Raw genomic sequence first — 24,305 nt, 5'->3', positions numbered from 1 at the left:
CTGTTTGTGAACACTTCGGATGGTCAACAACAGTGCGATAGTCCAGCCTACACCAATAGCACCGGTTCCCGTTTTTATTTTTTGATTTCCAGCAGGCTTGACTTTTAACAGGAGATACCACATCATCACCAATCAGCTTTGACTAACGAAGAGATTTAGTGATTTTGCAACAAAGTCACATAGATGCATCACAGTGAGTCATGAATTATCAATTAACCAAAATTGCACTGGAAACATTCATAATCAAGATTCAAAATCTGCATACTGTACTTCTTCTAAGAACGCATATACTGTACAATACATAAAATGTTATTTTTATTTTGATGCTTACTGTGTATTCCAGAATTCTCTAAGCACAACTTTTATGGACATGTTATTCTTTATATCACATTGACTGGAGACTTTTCAAGGTTTCAGATCGAGGTTAGCCACGTTGCATTGATTCATACATGAATTTGATGACGTTTTTACTTTGCATATACTTTTGCTTCCATAGTTTGTCTGTGCATTCTTTTGGAATACCACATAAAGACAGTACCATTAAATAGTTTTTACTGAAAGTCACCAAAATTGAATATGACCCATTCCTGAACAGGACCTAGGCATGAATTAAAAGAATGAAGAAGCTTTAAAGGATGACAAACTTGAATGTGCATACAGCATACCAATTAAGTAATCTGTAAATAAGTGCCTTGCTGTCTTGAGTAGCAAATACTGAATATCTAGCTTTGAGTGCCAAACCCAACAAGTGGTTGTTATAGCTACATATTCAACAAACAATATCGATGATCATAATTAAACATCCTTGCTAATATCAAAACCAACATGTGAAAGGTTACAAACAAGAGGCTTTTAGGCTTGGTCAGTATAATGTATAATGCATAGTTTAGTTTTCAAATGAGCTTTTTTTTCATGCTTTAGGTCAATTTCTTGTCAAAGTGTGAATTTGTGACCCCGTTCTAGACTCTTGGGTGACTCAAGCAGGCTTTCCTCTAGGATGTGCCTGTACTTTGACTATCTGTTCCCCCCTCAATCCTCACAAGCTCCCCAGTCCCTTTAACATGATAACTATCCCTATAACAACTTGACAGCTGTGATAGTACTGACTGGGGTAAGTGCCAAGTTGGACCTGCACTGTAAGTAATGCCTTTGAAAAACGTCAATTTTTCGAAACAGTTTTTGTCTCAAATGACCATAAAACCTTCTGCCACATGTCTGTGGCGTCATGTTAAATCTCATATGAACTTTAAGTAAAGGCCTCTTTTCTTATCAACCACACAAGTTAGCTTTGTGTAGGGACATGGATATTGTCAATGAATGAACAGTGACCACCAATTCAGACTGAAGAAAGTCATTGCTGACTTCACAGCAGCATCTCTAGCCAATCTCCTCCCTCTCCTGCCTGCCCTGCTGCTCACTGTGGAAGAGTAACCTGATCTACTGCAGGTATAGTAGCCTGCTCCTCACCCGTGCCTCTTGACCGCTTTATCTCTGATTTGTTTGGAAGCCTCCTTGGTCATTATGGTGAATTTATCTCATCACCGTGTGAGTAGTGGCTTGATATTCAATATCTAGCTGTTATACCTTACAGAAACAGAAGGACTTAATTACGTAACCTTCTTTTGTACCTAACTTGTTTAGGATGTGGTAGAAAAGGAAATTAAATAATTAATTTAAATAAGCGATGTTCTAATTTTCTACATTGTGTAGATTGTATTTTTATTTTTTTATTTGAAAGTGTCATGACTGCCCGCTAAGACAGCAATAAAATTTGGAAACTTTTTCCTTTGTGTTGCATCATAACCAAAGGTGAACACAACTACTGTAGCATGTTGTGAAGCTTGATCATAATTTCCTTTGATTTAAACTGCATTTTTGCTACACACCCATGCATTGATTGCTTTTTTATAGCTTCTACATATTGTTTTGATGAGAAAATTAAAGAATCTACATTAACACCTGGATCCTTTACAGCTCAATCACACAAGCAATGTGCATAGCCTATTTTCTTACCTCTTGGACTGCTTGCATGCAAATTAAATTTATTTTGCCATGTCTCTGCCAAATCAATAATTTTTATATAATTACCTTGCTTTCTGAAGATGTATTTGCCAACCCCCCTATTTAAGTACCATTTAAGTACCATGTGCAATATTCAATAGTTTACAAACTAAACAAGAATCTATTATATGGGATTATTTAAGACGTTACCCAGTCATGCTGTTGAAGCCGATACCCTTGTTTCTTTCAATAAACAATTAGACAAGATAACTGGATCATTTAGCCACTGACTATCCAATGGGATAGATGGGTTAAATGGACTCCTCTCATTTGTAACTATTCATACATTCTTATTATTATTTGCTTACCAGATGCCTAATCTAAACTGTTGATAAAGATCAGGAAAAGCAACAGGCCTAAACAGGTTCCACCACTGCTTACCTCAGCCCAATCAGAAGTTACACCCCTTAAGATGATGCACTCTTTCCTGTCAGTTCATCAATTCTTGATGCATATGCATAAAGTACATTCATGCCCATTGCTACAACGTTTGAAGGTTTACATTTTATGAGGAACCCGATCAAAAACCTTCTAGGACACTAAGCATTTCATGTCATAGTCTTTAATGTTAGCAACTGTCCTTGTTGCTTGTTTGATGAATTGTTTTTTTTCTGTTTTCGTAACTTTTAAAATGCCATTGTTTATAAACATATTTCTAGCTAAACTCTTTGTATAGTATCGCAATTGAAGTGCTGTCCTATTTTTTTATTAATTTGATGTTACATTTGTAAACCATCTTATCATTAGTGAGAACTGACTTAAATAAGGGTGTGTAAATAACACTTCTCATTTCCTTATACACACATGATTGTGCCCCTGTAGAACCTCAGTGACAGTATTTGAAATTACCCAATACTGATGAAGTTCTTGATTAATGGGTCACGCTATTGATGTCTTCTATTGAGTAAAAGTGTGTGAATTACTCATTTAGCATTTTTATTATTTTTAGATCACTTTTTTCTGTATTATTTTATTAATAGCAGATAATACAGAAAAAGATAAGATTATCGGCTATTATCTCGCACTGGCATTTGCTTTTATAGTTGTAGTACTGCTTTAGTGCTGTTGAAAAATGCTTTATTTTTTCTTTGTTGCAATAGCTCTTTCTACCCTCTTGGAAAATTTTCAGCTGTCTATGTAGACTACTATATTATTTTTCTGCCTTTGAAAACTCTTTCTACTCTTTATACAGTCTGCACATCTCTCTCTCTTCCAACTGGCATATTTTCATAGAACTGCACACATGAATTTCAGGAATAATTTTGTTTTGAGATAATGTTATGTTTAAGTATAATCATATTAGCTCTGAATCTGTCAGTTCCAAGCTCACTGCTCTGTCTCATTCCTTAACAGTCTGCTTTTCTAAGATCATAAGCACTAATTCTAGCCTCAGACTAAAGTATCAGTGGTTAACAGTGTTACAATTCCAAAATAGTTCACTTCTATTACCTTACTTAGATCCTGAAAACATCAACAAGTATATCTTCACTAGTAGATGGTTTCACAACCTGGGTTAAGAAGCTAAATTTAACACCTTCTCATCTAGGAGCTTTTCTGCTGCATCTACTATAGCTAATAATGCATATCACAACTCTACTCTTGTGTTTTTTCCAGGTCAGCATGACCTAAACATGCAGGTCAGCATGATATCTAAAAGAGACGTGAAAGAGGAGGTATAGTAGTGTAGTGGTAAGTACTGCTGCCTTTCAGGGTTCTCCTGCTGTCTCTAAATTGTATAAATTATGCATCCGTATCCAGGATAGGGTCCTTCCTTGTGCTCTGCTTCAGGTGCTAGCTCTGGGTCACCACATCCTCTACCCATTGATCCATCATTTTTAGAATATGGCTGCTAACATAAATTATGGTAACCAAAGCATACCTTGTGACTTTAAACTAAAAACAATGACATAATAAAGTCATATATTAGAATCCATAAGAAAAAATGTTATAAGTTATAATTTCTTTAAATGAAAATGCTGGACTGAACATACCACAACTCTTTGAAAATATATCTGTTTGCCTGCAGAAAATAACTGAAAAGAACAAATAATATCTGTTAAGGAAAGACAGGATTATTTTCTACCATTGCTAAGAAACCTCTAGTTAGTCTAAGCTAGGACAGTTAACTATTTTTGCCTTTGCTTTCTGCGCCATACATTAGTGTTACTCTCTAAACACCGCTAGCAAAATGTGGCCCTGAATATGGAACATAATGTGTGAAAAGTATGAATGCTAATACACCCTAATTTAAATGAGACTCTCAAGCACGGCTTTAGAGCTGCATTTTACTGTATGCTTTCATTTTACGATCTAAAAGGTGCTACTTTTTACATTTTACAATTGCAAAATGTGTGTGATATTTTAAAACATTATGAAAAGAAGGCAACAAAGATTATAAAAGATCACAGACAAGATCAAAACAGAGGTACAGGATAGTATAACAAAGAGTTATATAATAATAATAATAATAATGTATGAATAATACATTATTCAGAGCTACTATTTCAATATATTGTATGTGAGAACGTCACAACACAGAGCAAACACCAAATTCACACTATTTAGTGTTAATGACCCCATGGTTCCTCTTTATTTTGCAGATTATTCTACTTAATTTTTTATGAAACACTGATCTCGTCACAAGTGAGAGTTTGTCATTTCCTTTGTATCTGTCATTTTTAAATGGCTTTTGTATATCCCTTTTGGACTGTTCATTATCTTTTTTTTCATTTTATTTTATGCATCTTTTCTTCATCTTCATCTTAATGGAAATGTTGTATTTGCACGTTTAACTATTTTTGAAATATTACTATATAAGTGTGCTATAACACACTTCTTTTGTTTATTGTTAACTCAGCACCTGTATTAATTAGTCATGAAAACAATACATTCTCTCTTGAATATGGATTCAGGTAACATGACAGTGTAAAGATAAACAAATGCAAAAAAAGGGTTATACGGTATATAGTTTTTACCTGAATGTCACACTTTTGTGAACAGAAGAATGAACAATTATGTTCAAGTGAAAACAGATTAAAACAAACTTTGTGTTTTACCAATGCAACATTTTGACGTTAGTCCACAATACATATAGAGAGATCAAAATCTTACAAAATATATATTCTACAGCAAAGGTGATTTTTTTTATATCTGGCAAATTAAATTGATCAATATAAAATGAGTGATGTGAAGACAAAAACAGACTACTGTGAGTCAATGATACCTACTTCATATATTACTACATTCAGTATGAATTGGAGCCTTTCTAAATATGTAGACAGTAGACGTGTACAAAAGCAGTGGGCAGACTGGCAATTACAGTAAAATATCTAATAATGAGGAACTGTCATGAAGACACAGGTTGCACTTTTTTAATAATGTTTCCATACTGACAGGTGTTTCATCTCCTCCTGATTAAAATTATTTTTATTCACTGTACATTTGTCAAGAGACTGAAACTGGGGACATACAGTAAAACCTTGTGTCAAATCAGACCTCATCTCAAAATTCTATGTTTTGCAGTGTAGTAACTGTTCATCCGCATGAACAATAGTTTCAGGCAACCCAGTGCACCTTAGAACATCGTCATACTTTCATATCCCGTTTCTTTTTTGAGCCAAGTATATAAATACACACACATACATTAATAAAAAGTTTTTTTTTCCATTCACGCTGTTTTTACTTCTACATAAAAGGACAACACACACCAGCATACAAACCCAAACTAAAAGGTAGAAATATTTTGCACCCTTAGAATTTAAAACAGACACCTTACCCTGAAATTAATATCTAGCTCAAGCTGTATGACTGTCAAGTTCAGGCACTGTTGCTGGTGAAGCATATGGATGGCTAAAGTCATAAGCAAATGAGATAATGTACTCACGGCTTTGTGAGGTCAGTGACTGCTGTGGAATCAGCTGAGCACCCAGAGAGCTGGGGAGCCTGACTTTTGAGTGTGGCGAGAGCAGTGATGGAGCAGGAAGCAAGAGATTTGAGCCGACCTGCAATAGGGAAGGCAAATAAGAACACAGAACGTAATTTCCTGGGTCACATACTGATGCAAGCCGAGGGGAAAAGAGCAGTGGCTTTTTGGTAAATGACCATGCAATCCAAGTTCACAACTGCTGGCTGAACAAGAAACTAATAACTGCAGACAGAATGCATCATCAGACCTTGCAAATCCATCAGGAAGTGCAAGAACACACTCAAATTTAACAGTCCAGTGCATTAATAAGAAAGGACAAGTAAAGAGTAATGAATAGGCACAAATATATGGAAATAAAAGCTCCATCAGAGTATGCACATCTTTGTTCCTCCCTAATGCTCACAGATTCTATCCATATCAGTATGTAACTGACATAAAAAACTCCTTGATTTAATCAGGGGTTCTTAGTTCTATTTGTCCAGAAAGATGTACTGCAATATGCAGAGTGTGTAGCATCAGTGACATATCAAAGACAGCTTTAAAAGTTACAATGGTAATTTAGCTACAAGGTTTATATAAGAAATACTACTGTGTATCACATTTCTTCCAGATATTTCCTTAAGTTTAATTTTATCCATGTTAGTTTAGGTTGAAGGTTAAAGAAATGAATTTTTACTATTTATATAATATTTACAAAATGCAAACAAATGATCAAACTGAATCAACTTAGAAGGATAAACAGGTCACAGCCTAATTCCATTTGACATTCATATGAATCTTTAAAATGTGCAGGAATAATGAAACTCTTGAGCTAAAGCGCACAACAGTTTTCCTGTGCTCCTGTGTGCTTTGGACAGTAATTTACATTCATGCACAGATAAGATTGTCCTAGTTTGTGTTGCTAAGAAACAAACAAACACAGGAAAAAAAATACAATAGAATGGAGAAAGTGTTAGTAATAGGTCTTGAATTATTTTGTACATATTAAATGTATTTTGCATGACACTATACCAACATAAAATAATGTATTTCTTACACAGTATCTGAAATAATTTGACCCATATGCATTTGTTCTGGCCCAAAGTCTGATCATTTTATGTTAGCTCACAGTTAGCATAAACATTATGTTTACATGTAAACATAAAACATCTTCTTACACCCGAAGAAGGCTCCACAGCCGAAACGTTGTGTTTTCTTTCTCTTTTCAGCATGGAATAAACCTATTACTTGTTCCTTTGTAAACATTAATGTTTGTGACATTATATTATGCATGAATGTCTTCTAAACATATAATAATAAATAATAATAATAATAATAATGACTAGTTATTTAAACACATAACTGAGTAGAGAACAGGTCAAGACACTAGCATGAATACTGCACTGTAAAGATCAATAAAAACTACAAGTGCTAACAAGTGCAAGTGGCACGCAGACATGATTTAGCCATACAACTGAAAACACCATCAGGTACGAAGACAGATCATTTTAGATCACTCTGCAAACTGTTTCAGTCATTGACAGTGAAATAACCTGTAAGGGTGTAAATTAATTTAAAACAGTACAGGACATTGAAATTTTCAGAAGCTGTTTTACAGGCCAATCCAATCCACATTGCCATAGTCCAAGATGGGGATTATGGACACCAGAACTACTGTAAAAAAAACCATCAAAACACTCATTAGGAGTTTTCAGAAGCTGAAGAAATATACTACCAGTTACTTAAAAAAAGGTAACTTGTTCAAAATTTATTTTGCTTATGGTAAAAATGTGGTTGTTATTAAAATTGAATTATAATTCAATAATAGCTCTTTATTGAGATAAGCAGGAAGCACAGGGCGGTAGGAGGAGGCAAACAGGGGCATGTCAAGGGAAGAGGATCGGTTAATGACAATTTAAAACACAGGAAGCAGAGAACAGAGCAGAACGTTTGACATGTGCTACACCAGAGGAAGAAACAACCAAGAATGAATGAGAATTTCATTGACAGTGCTTTGGACAAGGTGAAACGTTTGGAGTTTCTTAGTAACTTAGACCAAGGGAAGGTTTACTTAAAGTGGTGCTAGTAAACAGTGCAGCAGCCCAGTTCGATGTCAGAAGTGGATGTTATCGACAAAGGTTTAGTTATTCCTCTAAATAAGGTAGATGTTTTTTCCCTGTTTTGTATTTTCTCCACTTTGAACATAAACACATTGTTTTTCATCTTGCTTGCCATCTCTGAGTCTATGACCCAAGACCCATCTGCTGTAAAATTCCTACTACAGAGGCGTACTGTACTTAACTGGCGGTAGGGAATTGAACTTTTTACTTTTTAAAAAGGAGTTTTCAGTTTTAGATTTTATATTTGTTTGCCTTTTGCCTCTGAAGTTAAAATCTACAATTTTTCAAAAACATATATAGAGAAACACTTTATTAAAAACTATTATCTTGTAAGTTTAAAGAAGCTTTAACAAGGATGGAGCTTTCCCAACAGCAAGAGATCTTTTTGGAAAGAAAGTGCTTTAAAATTTGTAGATGCAGAAAAGGTCACTTAAATGGGGATTTAAATTAAAATTACCTCGGTAGGAGTCTTTATGAACATTGCAAACAATGTCGCAAAAAGTAATAGGGAAATCACATTATTTGTTGTTCCCAAATATTTTACTGACAATGAATTAATTATTTACTGCAGAATTTATAATTGCTGTTCTTATCAGACAGCAATTTTGACTTAAATAAAGTGAACTTCTATTGAAGTTCATGGACCTTACAATCACTGATGATGGCCTCAGGCTGAAAGTCTTTAATGTTTGTGATTTGTTTTGAAAACAAGTCTGAAAAAGACTTTTTTTAAAAAAAAGATTATTCTAGCTTGAGTATAAGCAATCTTTTTCTGCTTTGTGAATCCTCGAGTCACTGCAACTACATTATTTGCAGGAAAAAGAACCTGACTTGACAATAAGCATCATGTACTGAATTGAATTGACACAGATTTAAAGAATATCTATTGTCTCTTAAGACTCCTTGGGGAAATGGAAAACCCTGCAGAAATGGACTGACATTTTATAAGTATCTCTGAATCTGAAATTCTTTTTTTTGTGTGTGTTAATTTGTTTAGCTGTAGGAAGTCTGGCAGAAAAGGGATTCTTTCCCTTTACCATTTATTTGTATTTTACATTAAATGCTTATGTACAAAAATAATTTGCAGTCATTCTCAAGGCTTTTTTTTAACAGCTTAAAGTATTACATACTGAACTGTGATTATAGCTGTTCAGTTAGCTGGCCACTGATTGAACCTTATTAATACAATCAGATTTTTACAGGAGTGGTTGTGATAGACTCCTGGCCACCTCACACAGTATGTATTCCTTTTGTACTGATGATTCTAAGAAATAAACAAGGAGAGACAGATTTCTGTATGACCTCCAGGACTTAAGGCAATTTAACCAGAAAGTGACTATGCAATGATGAATTTAAAAAAAATCTAATTGCATTAATGCATCTTGTTTATCTACAATTTAGATTCACTTTCATTTTTACAGGCAGACAAACCAGAGGTTCAGGAATTTGATGTTGTTTTTCCTGTCTTGGGCCGGTACCATTTAAACCAGATGGCAAAAAATAATGTATTTACTGAGCCAAAATGCTGTGTACTCAGGGGGCAGGTGTTTTGAAGCCGTATGTTTCAGGACATCAGAATGTTAATATTCCACTCCAGATCTTGTTTTGCAGTCTGATTCAGATGTTAAAAACTTAATTTTTAAAGGTTTTGTCGAGAGAAACTATTTATATTTCAATACAAATAATTTTACCAGCTTTCCACCTGTTGTGTTTCACAATTACTGTAATTAAAAAAGGGATACATTTCATTGTGAAGCAAAAAACCCTGAAAAACACGCTGTAAAAGTTGGATTTGGGGGTTTTGGAATTCCAGAAGATTACTAATATTGGAATATCAGGATTATTTTGAGACAACTCAAAACGTGGTCTGTTCTGTGAAATGAATACTGAAATTTCAATTAAATTTCACACAGGAAAAACAAATTATAGTGATAAAGTATCTGAACCAGCAGTATTAAATCTGTAAAGCTCACTACAACACAGTGCTACGGTATGACGACGATGAACGGGCACTATTCTCCACATTCAAATTGGCAGTAAATATATCATGTCTGCTCTATGTAAACTTTAATTGAATGTGTGGTGCAGAGGAACAATATCAATATAAAAGTTTCAAGGCCTGTCAAATACCATAAAATCAGTCCAAAAAGATGAATTTTATAATACCATAAAAATAAGTACCATAAAAAGCTATGGTTGCTAAATGACTCCATCTATATACAGTATACACCACCTTCATAGTCAACTTATAAACATTCTGATCAGTCAACACATTTATTAAATGTAAATTAATCAGTAAATTAAAAAACAAACTAAATTAAATTTACTGACTCATAAGCACAATCAGGTACAGGTTCACAACAGCTAAACGAATTCTCATTTATATTTTATTAAAATTGATCAAAATTGTGAAATATATTATTTTCTGTGGTATTAATACTATAAATACACACATCTGGAAACTATTCAAATCTTTGGATAATTATAACTACTGTCATTTCGAGTGTAATATATGTTGCATGCATTGAGTAACGCAAATCAATAAATTGACTGCTTAGCTGGTACATGTGTAAATGTATCTATTTTACAACAAACAGTAACACCATGGGACGGATGTTCATCAATGCTTCAACACTAGCACTTCTCCACTAGGAGAAGGGGCAGAGACAGAAAACGATCAGTCAGAAGGAGTAGGAAACACCTGTAAATGAGTTCAAAGAAACTTCTAACCATGTGTGCTTTGCGTTTGCTCCAGGATCCAAGATACTTCACTACTTCACTCAGATGACCATGACTAGACTATGCAGAAAATGTTCGGGATTATGTTTATTTCTTCCCACTTGAGAGTTCCTGTTTTTCTTTCCTTTGGACCCACATGGTCAACTGTTGTTATTTAACTCAAATACAAATCTGTGAATCACACTGTGGCAAACTGTTGTAAAGGATGGTGGCAAATAAGAGCATTTTATCAATGGGTCAATGAGCAATAAATAGGTACAGGCATGCAAAAAAAAATCAAGAGGATCATCTGGTTTTATGTTTTTGTGACTTGATTTCTACCACAATTAAAAAAAACTACTACCGATCTTTAATATGAACACACAAGATAACTGGTGTTAAAGTTATAATACCATAAGATAATTTTTTGTAATGTTTCTACTCTTGTCCATCCACACCTTCCATTTTGTGCTCCTAATAAAGGTTTTACCATAATGCATAAAAAGTTATAGCGCACTGTCCATAACCATTACAATGGGGTACACATTCTGAAGTATACCTAATGATACAACAGTGTTGCTATTACATACTGTTATAGTGATGCTGCACTATATTATTCACTACAGTATGGTGACAAGGGTTACTGTGCTATAGATGCAACACCTTGGTTGTCACTAGCGTGGCACTTCTGGAGAGAGTAGGGGTTTCAATTCTGGTATCCTAAAATATAGATTGAACCTGTACAGGTTCTCCTTTTACTTTAACTGGTGCAGCAGTTTTGATTTTCTCTACCTGATCTGCTGTGTAGTGCAGCTGTTAAAGGATAATGGCTGCCATATGTCACCCATGTGGGTGCTTCACTACAATGGTGGATAAAGTAGATTTCCTCCTGTGTGTAAAGATATAATGTACAAAAGTATTCTCTTCATCATCATCATCCTTCATTTTTCTAATAATTACTTTCTCAACTGTATTTTAATATAACACTTTAACTTTTTAATTGCCTGTAAACTGTAAACCCAAGTTTCTATTCCATCCATGAATTTAACAGGTTTACAAACTTTAGCTGAATCATGATCATTGATATAAATTTAGTGTACCTAAAACAGCTCTCTGTGGCACTTTCAGTTAACCACTTCTTAATACAAAACCAAGTATTACTTTGGAAAACTGCAGCTTTTCATTAACTTTTGATATTGATCCTCAAAGACGTCAAAAAAAGTTAGTTGAGCAAGACACAGTTTTTCTAAACTCAATCTGATTACCCCCTTTAATAATTTGTCTTTTGGAATCTTGAAGTTTAACTCTTCACTGCTGTTTCCACAGATTTAAATAAGCAGATTAACTACATAGATTTAAATTCACCACAGTTTTTAAGGACACCTTTGTAATTTTCCATTCACTAGAAATCCATGGCTGAGGTGTCTTTTGAAAGGTCCTAGATAAAGATGCATGTAAAACATCCTTGTTTCCTTAAGTATAGAATGTTCATAAACCAGCACAGGAAACTCATTCAAACAACAGTACCAGAAAAATGTATATTATATTTGTTTTAAGGGGAAGGAAACAAATAGTCATTCTTATTATTTTTTGAAAGATTACCACATTGTACACTGCACAGGCGGCAAATAAGAAATATCAAAAAGCCAGTTTTAAACAAGTATAGAGGATAATTCCATATTATCTACTTTTTCTTTTCATATTCACTAAATTGGGTGAACACAAAGGCTTGAAAACAAGTTGGTTGTTTAAGAGGAGCCGCACACTTCTTTTATTATTTCAAAATGGGAAGAAATAGACTCTCGAACCCCTCTGCCCCAAAATCTGCCATGGTTCTTAAGCTGGTTAACATTCTCACTCATCCTCAGGTTTAGTTTTATTTGCCAAATAACCCAAAATACAAAAGCCGAAAATATTTCTAAAAATGCCTCTCAAATAAGAGTTTACCTGGGAGGGGAATGATATTTACCATCTTAAACCAGTACTGACACTTTACAACAGAACAACTTTAAACATTTATAACCCTTGCATAAGCAAACATGTCATCAGTAAACAAGGAAACACAGAAGGCTGTCATCTAGTTGACACTGATAGTAAGCCATGTGCATTTTATTTCTGTGGTGTATTTAACCCTTGTCATCAAGGGAAGTGGGACCACCCTCTACTGGGCTGAGTGGGGAATATTTTCTTATTTATTTTTTGTTTTTATTCTGAGCCAAATACTGTACACATTTTTATTTATTGTTAGACAAATGCACACTTCTGCATATTAAAACACATCTATTTAATATGCATCTATTTCTGCATATTAAAACACAAAGATGGGTCTTTGGTAGGTTAACTGAAGTGACAGATTTTATTTATGTTCACAATTCCTCGATAAAGTGATGGAGGAAAAAAAGCAAACAACATGTTAGAATACAAAGTTAAAAATTAAGCATTTAAAACATGCAATGTTATACTAAAATTGTATAATGGATTAGTGAGACTCACTTGTAATACTGCATAGAGTTTTGGTAACCACTTAACAAAACAAAACAAAACAAAACAAAACAAAACAAAACATTTTTGAAGAGACACCAGGTACATTTCCAGGATTGAAAGAATGTTGCACAGAACGGTTTAAGTCATGAATAGAAAAGATTGTTAAGGAATTCAATTCAAATATTAAAAAAGGCAATGACAAAGTCAATTCATTGGGCCTTTTTAGGATTGACAGTGAAACAGAAACCAGAGGATAAGGTTCAAAACTAAGGGTAACTGCATTTATAAGTGGGAATAGGAGGGACACAAAGAATTAAAAAACAAGCCACCCAGCCAGATGTTTGGAGGTTATAACCTGAATTCATTCAAGAAATAGCTGTATGAGATCCTGATATCAATCACCTTCTAAAACCCAAATGTGCTAAATGGCCTCCTCTCATGTTCTTAAATATACTGTACGTTCTTGTACAATATCTACAACTTGCAACACCTACAGAGCTGCACAAATAAACTTTGAAATCCTGTATCTTAAATTAGTAAATTCACACCTACTAGGATGAATGTGGGCTCAATTCACTAAGAAGAGTTGTCGACTTGACAAATGTAGTTTATAAAGGATAGATTTAGTTCCTTGTTGGTTCAAATGCTAGATGCGAAAACGCATGGATATAAACACACATACTGTACACACACCTATAAAATGAGGAATACATTGCCACTGAAGAAAACAATGGTCAAAGCAATCTTTTATTGCACATTTCCCTAGCTACCCTTAAGCTTTTAAAACTTCCTCAAAATATTTCCCTAGTTCATTCTCTGCGATGAATGAATGAAGCAATCTCTGTTTCAAAAGAGAAAAAAAAGCCTGTGCAAAGATATTGCGCTAAGAGAGGTAATGAGGGGCCTTCTCATTTCACAACATGCAGTGAAAGGAAAAAAAAAGGACCACATCTTTCCCTGTTTACTAAAGGCTTGGTGTGATGCAACAAAGAAGTATAATCAGGTTTCAATAAAAAGGAACAAACTAGTGAAAATAAGTAATCCTTGCCAGCTTCTACTTTGCATTACTTTTCTTATCCACGTCAATCCTATGCAAATTATGTAAATATTCGAATATTTCTTAGATCCAACATTTCCATAACAAAACAATACTTAAAGTGTGTAAAGGAAGAAAAAAGTGTATTTTAACATGACCCAACAAGAAGGCATCAACAGAGCCCTGAATGATCATTCTCAAGTCATGACCCCAGTATCACATAATAAGAGAACTTTGCATAAACATTTGCAAGTCAAATAAGCTCACCGTTCCCACTGCTTATCAGCCCATCATGTATTCATTCTCTAGCAGGGGCTTTCTGCCTGCAGGTTATTCTGTATTCAAATAACCCCCGTAAAATCAGCATTCCTGTATTTAGATTAAAAGCTGCAAAGGGGGCTGTAAATCAAGTGGAAAAAGTGCTGATCACCAGGTTTTCCAGTCTTTTTCCTACAAAAACATTTCTGGGACACACTCTACACACCACTTCTGTCAAATCATCTCCATAACATCACCTTTCTAGTGAAATAATATGAGAGTAATGAGATTATTTGACATAATTTTGGGCCACGCAACCCTTTTCACAAGGACAAAATCAGTGACAGATGTGTTCTTATGAAAACAATTTTTGTTAGATTTCAAGACATACATTAAAGTAAAAGCATCATTGTACAGAACTTTTATATAAAATGAATGTTTACATATTGCTATAAAAAACAAGGAAAAGGTCAATATTGTAAAATATCTAAATTTATACATGTTGGAAGAAAAACTTCTTAAAATTAGATTAAGGGCTTGGTCACGTAAAAAAGCCTATATACAGTAAAAGCTTTTTATGTACCACTTTCTTTAAAAAAATAAAACTAAACAATGCACAGTTCTGAAATCACTAATATCTGGCTAGAATGATAACTCTTTGAGATCTTTGATGTTTATTTAAGATTACCCTGTCACTAAGATACAGTCAATATGAGGAAAGTTAAGAATATGAAGAATATTGTGCACTTGTGGACAAAATTGGGTTTTAGCCTATGTTAACTTCTCCCTACAAAGGCTTGAACTAGTTCTTGAATTCTGTAAGAAACATTAGTTTTACTGTGCTTAAATACTTACTGTGTTAAAATAGCTACTGCTCACTGGACTAACAAAGCCAGCCTCCAGTGGCAAATCCCTTGCTGCAGAAGGAACCCCACCTGTGTTAACAAACAAACCAAGAGGAACATGAAATTGTTGCTGATTTCCTAGAAGTGACACAGCAATTTTGAAGGCAATCAGCTCCACAAGGTTTTCTGGGCTGGCTGCAAAACAAGTACAGTAACCCATTTGGGAAAGAATAGCTACTGTATGTTGAGGAGCCAAAGCAATAAAAAATGCAGTATTACTTATTCCAGCCAGTCTCATAGATTTAAATGAGTATGCACTAAAACATGCCTATTGCTCTTATTTGTATTATTGTATACAAAGTTGTTTAAAATGTTTTGGACCATGCATGATCATGTTTTTTAAAGAATAAAAGCACAGAATAAAAAGTAAGATTATTAATCCTCACAAAAGACGTTCCATCACACCTCATTGAAGTAGATCCCTCTGATGTTGCTTTTTAAGATTCATATATTGTAAAAAATGGTGAACTCCATGGAAAACAATTTAAAAAATAAATACCTTGCTTGTCATACAGGTATCCCGCTGCAGATAGGTTTCGACTCACCGGCTCCTAAATTAAAAATCATCCAACAGGGAATTCAGAAAAAATGTTAGAAGTGGTTAAGTTGAGTCTTAAATTCAAGATTATATGAAATTAAATATTGTACATGTGTATGTGCACACTCCTTTTGTAAAAATAAAATTCTAAACAAAAGTCCACATTTACTAAGCAAATTCTTCCATGCTAAGGTTATCATACTATTCTGAAAAATATAAACTTCTGCTGTTTCAATATGAACCAAACATTTAGGGACAGAAAAGGCCGATGTGCCATTTTACATTTTCATGTTTTTTCTAAGTATGATTTTCTGTATAAGCTTAAGGATATTTTCACAAAAGTGAAGTGCTACTATTCTTCAACACATTTTGCCCCAAATCTGAAGTGTACTCAATAAGTATACTATTGCTACTTATAAGTGCTTAAAACAACAGTGAAAAAGGAAACTTCCATTTCAGCAAGTAGAACAATAATTTTCAGCAAAATACTGAATCATTTACTATATGAATATTAGGCCTCACTTTATTGTGGTAATAAAACACAAAGCCAGGTGCAGAAGCTGTTTCACCTGGCACTCACTCAAGTTCATAATAAAAAGGAGAGGCTTTCAACCTAAGTGAGACAAATGGCTGTATCATATTAAAAGCTACTCAGAAAAGTTAGTAATATTTGTTACTACAGTATGTAACACATACTGTAGCGTTTTCATATTAAAATGAGTGATCTTGACACATTTTAACATTTTATTTATAAGCATTTAAAAAAACCTATAAAATATGCTGTATGGTGATATAGTACATCCAGAAAGCACATAACAGAAGTAAAAAGAGAAAAGTCAGCACAGTAAAACCCAATAAAAAACTTCCAATAAAAATCCAACAAAAACAGAAGTAAAACTAAACTAGACATTAAAAGTTAAAAAGAAAAGTTTTGAACTTTTTTTTTAAATGATAAGTTTCACGGATTTGGACAATTCCATAGTTGTGTGTAAACACTCTGCAGCCCATTGTGTGGAGTCAGGTCTTCAGCAATAAGCAGTTAAGGCTTGAATCAGCAGATCTCAGGTTACGTGTTGGACTATACTTATGAAGTGCCTAACGTGAACAGGATAACCTTAAAGTGCACTCAAATTTCACAAGGAGTGAGTGCAATTCACACAAGACATATTGTAGCTTACAAATCTGACTACACAAAATGGAGCACACACAAATACATTCCTTATCTACACGTGGCCATGCGTGCAGAAACCTGATAATTATACAAGGCGCACAGAAGTTCCAGGGAACAATTCTCTTCTTTTGTTTTGGGGGTTATACATTTTAATATTGACGGACTTTATAGCAGTTAGAATTTGTTTTAGGTGAAATATAGCCTGTGACAAAAGCATTTATGTTACTTTACATTGGAACACAAAAAATAGGGAAGGTTGCAAACCAGAGTCTTCCTGATTTAGTTTAGTAGCTAAGTAAATGTTTAAATTCCATCAAGTCATTTCATGAAAATGTTCAGAGTTTGGGCCTCAACTACCTGGCAGGAAAGCTTAATCCAGCTATACGCAACTACTGTAGGTAGAGAAGTGTTTTCCTCATAAATGAATTTCTAGTTTTCAAATGTAACTCCCTGTCCTTTTTGCACTACTCCCTGTCTATACCCCTCAGGATTTTTATATGCTTTCATCAAATCTCCTCTTAACATTCTTCTAGACGGAAAAGATTTAGGTCCCTTAACCTGTTAATATATTCTCTGTTTTTGAATATTTAAAAATGTGCTCATCTCCATTTATAAATAAGTCAGTGCATTATACTGAGTACTTTTTCTTCAGACAAATCACAAAGAGTTTACAAGAGGACACACTTCATCTACCTTTAAATGGAGCCCCTAGCAAGGTGACATGTGGCTATTCTGTGCCAGCAACTCATTATACAGCACTTAAAGTGGAGAAGTGAATAATTAAAGTGAAGGAGAGGTTTATGAAGGTTAGACTGAGAAAGACTGAACTGTAATTTAGCCAGAAGCTCAGTGTTAGGAAAGCTAATTCCATGAACAATGCCACAGGACTTTGAAAGACTAGAAGAAGTTTGGACCCTTGTTTTAATGTCTCCTATGAAGGACAGCAAACCCTACAGCAAGACCTTTTCAGTACTCTGTGGCCAATACAGAGCTTTGAGATGCATTTACGCAGAAAATAAATTTGAAGTATACTTGTAATTGACAAATATAGCTTAAAGTGTATACACAAATAGTGAAATGTAAATTCTTTAAGGTCTTACATGACAAGTAGAGCTCCCTGAACATTTGGGAGTTAAACCGGAATTAAATGACTCACCCACTCACAAAAAAACTGTGCAAAAGAGCATGTATAAAAAGAAAGGTTATGACAGAATGCCACTTCTGCATTCATTAAAAAATAGAACAAACATCTTCTTAGGAGCCCACATTATTTTTAATCTTCATCATCTCATAATTGACAAAAAGAAGGACCTACTCCCTTGATCTATACCTCTTCCAAGTGTAAGGCTCCACTCCCTTTGTTGCTCTAGTAGCCTTGCAACGTTTTCTCCCTGTGGTATAAATTTGTTTAATGGAAATGTTTGATCATTTGTATGCCACTGACTTCCCTTGGCAAACTTCCCTTGTTCAGAACCACAAAGTGGTGTAATTTGTGCAAGGAGCACACATCCCTCTTTTACTATGGAGTCACAACGAAATAATAAATAATTTACAGTAGTTCATTAATTATGAGGCACTATGGGAATACCTCCTAAACTAGGACAAATATGATAATACTTCTAGTTTGGAAATAATAACATATATTGGCATGATTGAGAAATAAAAAATGAAGCAGATAAAAATACTACAAAACACAAGAGCATTGTTATTATTAAATATTTTTCTTTTATTACAACACTATTCTTCAACATCATGCAATACTCCCCAAGAGGTGACTTGGAGGCTTTCAGACACATAATAGAAGTTTGGGACCAGTTAAAACTCAAAAAAGGGAAGAGGAGTTAACTCCATTGTCTTTGCCAATTCTGAAAGCAGTTTAAAAAGTCTCTGTCATTTAACATTATATAAAATTTGATCAAATAAAAGGGTACTTATCATCCACGTGTTTTAAACTTCACATTTTTGGACTGCAATAGTAAAGATGATTTCCCAATTGGTTTGCAAGATGTACATTTCTAAAAATCTACTGGGTCTGCCTAAATACTTTACTGATTGCCTATTGCTGATGGTGAGGCCTTAGAATGTGATGAACATCACATTCTCATTGGCCAGTTAATGAGCTAACAAGCTCCACTAGTCAGAACTGCACAGTCCTTCGGATGAGACATAAAACTGAGGTCCTGACACTCTGTGGTCATTAAAAATCCCAGGGCGTTTGTCGAAAAGAGAAGGGGTGGTGGTGGAGTGGAGTCCCTATTACCTGTAAAGCGCTAAGAGTGGAGTTTCCAGAAAGGCACTATATAAGTGTAAGGAATTATTATTATTAATTAGTAATTGACTAAGACCTTAAAACCAATTAGGAATGTAACATGAAAATTTCTCCAATCAATAAATTTCATTACGTAAGATTATAGGTGGAAAGGGGAAAAAAAAAAACAGAACTCCAGAAGGACTGGAGTTGCTCATTCCCTGACATCATTGCATCTTTTTTTGAGTCACACACCGACAATGTAATGTAATGTAATGTAATGAAAAACTTACCAAAACAGAATCTAGTTTCTGCTTAACTTGTTGCAGCCTCAATGATGCCCTTGCTGAACTTGCAAAGTGATCAATAGAAGACACGGATGAGTCTTGCAAAGCCGAAGCATCATTGGTACTACTGAAAATCTTGGGCTGTTTTGACATTGACCCAGCTGGCCTCTTCATGCTTTCAGCTTCCATTTGAGCAACTAAAACAGAAACACACACATATATATGAATTTAAAGGTACAAGGAAATTCTGCACTGCATGGTAATAAGAAAGCACGTTTTTTTCCTCTTTGCTTTTTCAGTATAAAATTAATCTGGTCTCCCTCCTCTGCAGGATGCACATAGACACAGTTCCCTGATTAATACTGCAACAAAATAGTTCATGACTGACCACTGGCAAAAGAAAACACCTTAAATATCTTAATTAAATTACATAGTCCCATTAGGAAATCTAATTAGATCAGAAGGATTACAATATGTATGTTTTAAAATGAAAAAGAGGAAACCCAAAGATCAATTTTACTGAATTACCAGAAGTGAGTCACCCACTTATCTGAAGCTGCTCTGCCAGTTCAGGCACCTGTCAGCTCAGTGTCACTGAAGCCTGTACTATGATCTGTGGAAGTAGTACATCATTTGTTTGTCTATGACACATTCTCCGATTCACTAATCACAACAATCATGCTGCCGAGTCACCAGCTGTCCGGAGGAACATTGTCAAGGTGCTTGACTAATGGAAGAGATGGTGTAGGAAATTACTAAGAAAAAAGGTTTTGGTGATCCAGGAGAACACAACTATAGTGGGTAGGTGATTTTCAGCTGCATTGGGCCTTGCCATGAAAAAAGCAGCCTCCATGTAATGATACAGTATGTATGGCAAGAAACACCAGGCACAAAGAGAAAACTAAAAAGCAGTATGTGATGGTGTACCCTTCTACAGTACACATCATAGTAAGATGCAGTTACTCAAGTAGAAGCTATAGTAGAACAGGATACTGTCACACAATGTTTGAGAGTGCACATTTTAAGGCAGAACTCTGTAGGAAGAGAATCACAGAAGATACTTAGGAAGGTTTTTTTTAAAAGCGTCTCCATTCATATAGTCTAAATTGTTGACTGCAGTCTCCAGCTACTCAGTTTTGGCACATAAATCTGTTCCCGGCTTTGTAACTTTTTGGCAAAAAAAAAAAAACAGAATTTGGGCTTCTGTGATCTGAGAAACAAGCCCTGTTTTTACACTGCCTGTGAAGAAGAAAAATAGAAACAAAAATACAACAACAAGCAAAAAAAAAAAGAAATTGCAACACACAGGATAAACTACAAGACAATCAGACACCGGCCCAAGTAAAAAGGTGAGTTTTAAGTTCAGACTTGAAAAGAGTCAACCAATTTGTCACTCAAAGATTCAGAGAAAGGGCATTCTGTAACAATGCAGGAGCGACAGAAAAAGCATGCTCACCACGTGTATGAGATTTAGTCCTTGGTACAATGAGAGAGGGAGTGCAAGCGTGAAGGAGCTCAGAGATGCATGATGGAGACAGATTATTTAAAGTCTTGAAAGCCAGTAACAAAATCTCATATTGCAAATGTGACTTTACAGGCAACCAATGTAGAGACCTAAGTGTAGGAGTAATATGCTGCCAGGGTCTGGAGTGACTTAGAAGTCTAGCTGCATAGTTGTAGACATATTGCAACCTACAAAGAAACGTGTTAGGCCCATAGAGCAAAGAGTTGCAGAAATTGAAAAGCACCAAAACAACCCCAGACATCTTTTCTCCACCACCAACAGACTGCTCAAGCCAAACTGCCCCACCACATTGCCTGTCTCATCGCAACTTTGCAACACATTCTTAGATTTCTTTAGTTCTAAGATTGACAACATCCGGCATCACATTCTCTTCACTACGCATATCATTTCCATACCTTCTCCCTCCTCATCCAAATTTTCTGGTTCCATTCTCTCCAGCTTCTCTCTTCTTGACTTAGCATCCCTCAATAAACTAGTTACACATATGAAACCCACCATATCTATTTTAGATCCCATTCCCACCACTTAATTTCAGTCCTGTTTCTCTTCTCTCTGTCCCATTGTCCTCAATATTATACATGAATCCTTGAGCACTGACACTGTACCAACGGTCCTCAAAACTGCTGCCATTACCCCTGTGCCAAAAAAGCCTAACATGGCTCTCAACAAGCTTAACAATTTTCACCCCATCTCCAACTTACCCTTTCTTGCAAAAATTCTAGAACGTGCTATCAAACTTCAGTTACATAACCACCTCATGACAAACAACCTTTTCGAACCCCTCCAATCTGGCTTCAGTCAACTTCATAGCACAGAAACCGCCCTGATCAAAGTCACTAACGATCTTCTAATAGCTTCTGATTTTGGTTCTCTTTCTATACTCATCCTTCTTGATCTCAGTGCTGCTTTTGACACTGTTGACCATAACATCTTACTTTCTCATCTTGAGAGTGAGTTTCAAATGGTTCAAGTCTTACCTCACTGATCGCTGTCACTTTGTCTCTCTTAATGGGTATAGGTCTGAAACTAAGTCTAAGTCTAATGTTCCTCAGGGCTCAATAATGTGCCCCTTGCTATTCTGCATTTACATGTTTCCAATTGGTCAGCTTTTAAGATCACATGACCTCAGCTATCATTTCTACGCTGACGATACTCAAATATACATCCATACCAAACCTGACACTGATGTAACTGTCTCTATTCTATCTAATTGCATCTCTGACATAAAATTTGGATGACTCAAAATTTCCTTCATCTTAACTGCGACAAGACTGAAGTCATACTTATTGGCACCACCATCAACTTCATAAAGCCAATCCTGTAACTCTATATGTAGATGGGTCTGTACTTGAGCTTCAATCTAAATTGAAGAACTTTGGGGTTATATTCGATTCTGGCTTAACATTCGACCCACGTGTGCATTTTTGTCAAAACATATTTTTTTCACCTCAGAAATATTGCTAGACTGCCCTGTGCTATCACTAACTGTGGCTGAAAAGCTGATCAACACATTGGTGTTCTCTCTAATTGACTACTGTAATGGTCTACTTGCTGGGGTATCTAAATCTACTTTGAACAAACTGCAGTATGTCCAAAATTCAGCAGCCAGAATCCTGACCAGGTCTAGTACAAATGATCACATTACTCCTATCCTGGAGCCCTTGCATTGGCTTCCTGTCAAATTCCATGTAGACTTTAAAATCCTCATGCTCGCCTACAAGGCTCTGCATGGCTTGGCACCTCAGTACCTGTCTGAACTATTATCGCCCTACTCCCAACCTCGCAACCTTCTCTCTTCTAATTCTGGTCTCCTTACTGTCCCCCAAACCTGTCTACATTTTATGGGTGACAGGGCCTTCTCCTGTAATGCCCCCAAGCTCTGGAACTCTCTCCCCAAGGATATCAGAGAGTCACCTTCTCTAAACTCCTTCAAATACAGACTCAAAACCTTCTTATTTAGAAAAGCCTTTACTTAACTGGTTCTATTCTTCACCCCTCTGCTTTTCTTAGTACCACCATCCACGGTCTCATCTGTATATTGTAATTGTGTTTTATCTTGTGTATTCTTTTTATTTATTGATTATGTCATTCTGTAAAACGCTTTGAGAAGCCACCATTAAAGGTGCTATATAAAATAAAGTTTATTATTATTAAATCAAGCTTTGATCTTATAAATGCATCAACCAAGCACTCAGCATCAGATACTGATAGAAATGGCCTAAAGCGCACAATGTTTCAAAGGTGAAAAAAAGAGGTCTTTATCAAAATGTTCACATGGTGCTTAAAAGACAGGAGAGCATCAAGTGTGACTCCCAGATTCCTGACTATGGCTGACACCTGGATGGGGGAACCCTTCACCATTACTATAAAGCTATCCAGCCTTTTCAGCTGACATTTGCTGCCCACCAGTCAAATTTCTGTTTTGTCACTATTTAGTTTCAAGGAATTTGAAGTCGACCAGCGCTAGATGTCATGCAGTAAATGAGTATGTGACATAGGTGGGAGAGGAGGAAGAAGTTTTAATGTAAATCTGAGTATAATCTGCATAACAAGGAAACTGAAGACCATGGCTGCGTATAATCTGACATGGTCTTATCAACAAGTCAGATATGAACAGAACCAGTTAAAAATACTTCCAATTGAAATTTAAGTTTAAAGCTTTTTATTTGACAGAATGTTGTGCTATTTACTAAAATTATTTTTAGCAGGACACTGTCTTTTATTTTTTCATCAAATCTGAAACAAAAGTTAATATGATAATTCACTACAGAGAACATTTTGTGTTTTTATGTCTAAACAGACGTAAGGGTAGTGTGGAAGTATCTCAACCACTTCACATTTTGGTGGTGGGTACAGTCTGTTCAGAAACAGCATTAACAACAAAAAGGACTAGATTAAACTACTTCTAATCTTATAATTTAGTGTTGTTCAATAAACTATGATGAAACAAAAACTACATTTATGGAAAGTTTGGGAGCAATCTGACCGCATGTAATAACCCCAACCTCATGCAATACCTACTGTGAAGTTCACTTAATACAGGTTAGTAC

At 35.2% G+C, this 24,305-nt stretch overlaps 1 protein-coding gene across 1 annotated transcript in view; it reads right to left on the bottom strand.

Moving 5' to 3' along the window:
• The window catches only part of ahi1 (Abelson helper integration site 1), a 97,393-nt gene that overhangs the window by 40,189 nt on the left and 32,899 nt on the right, over positions 1-24,305 (bottom strand). The window contains exons 18-21 of the mRNA XM_088932562.1: positions 19,737-19,927; positions 15,986-16,037; positions 15,437-15,516; positions 5,945-6,062 (exon numbers count right to left, since the gene is read on the bottom strand). Coding sequence (XP_088788688.1) covers positions 5,945-6,062; positions 15,437-15,516; positions 15,986-16,037; positions 19,737-19,927 — 441 coding nt within the window. The remainder of the gene's footprint in view (positions 1-5,944; positions 6,063-15,436; positions 15,517-15,985; positions 16,038-19,736; positions 19,928-24,305) is intronic.

Source organism: Atractosteus spatula, chromosome 2, assembly GCF_055471065.1.
Source record: "Atractosteus spatula isolate fAtrSpa1 chromosome 2, fAtrSpa1.hap1, whole genome shotgun sequence".
Lineage (NCBI taxonomy): Eukaryota > Metazoa > Chordata > Actinopteri > Semionotiformes > Lepisosteidae > Atractosteus > Atractosteus spatula.
The sequence above is the reverse complement of the archived record's forward strand: the minus strand, read 5'-3'. Positions and strand labels throughout refer to the sequence as shown.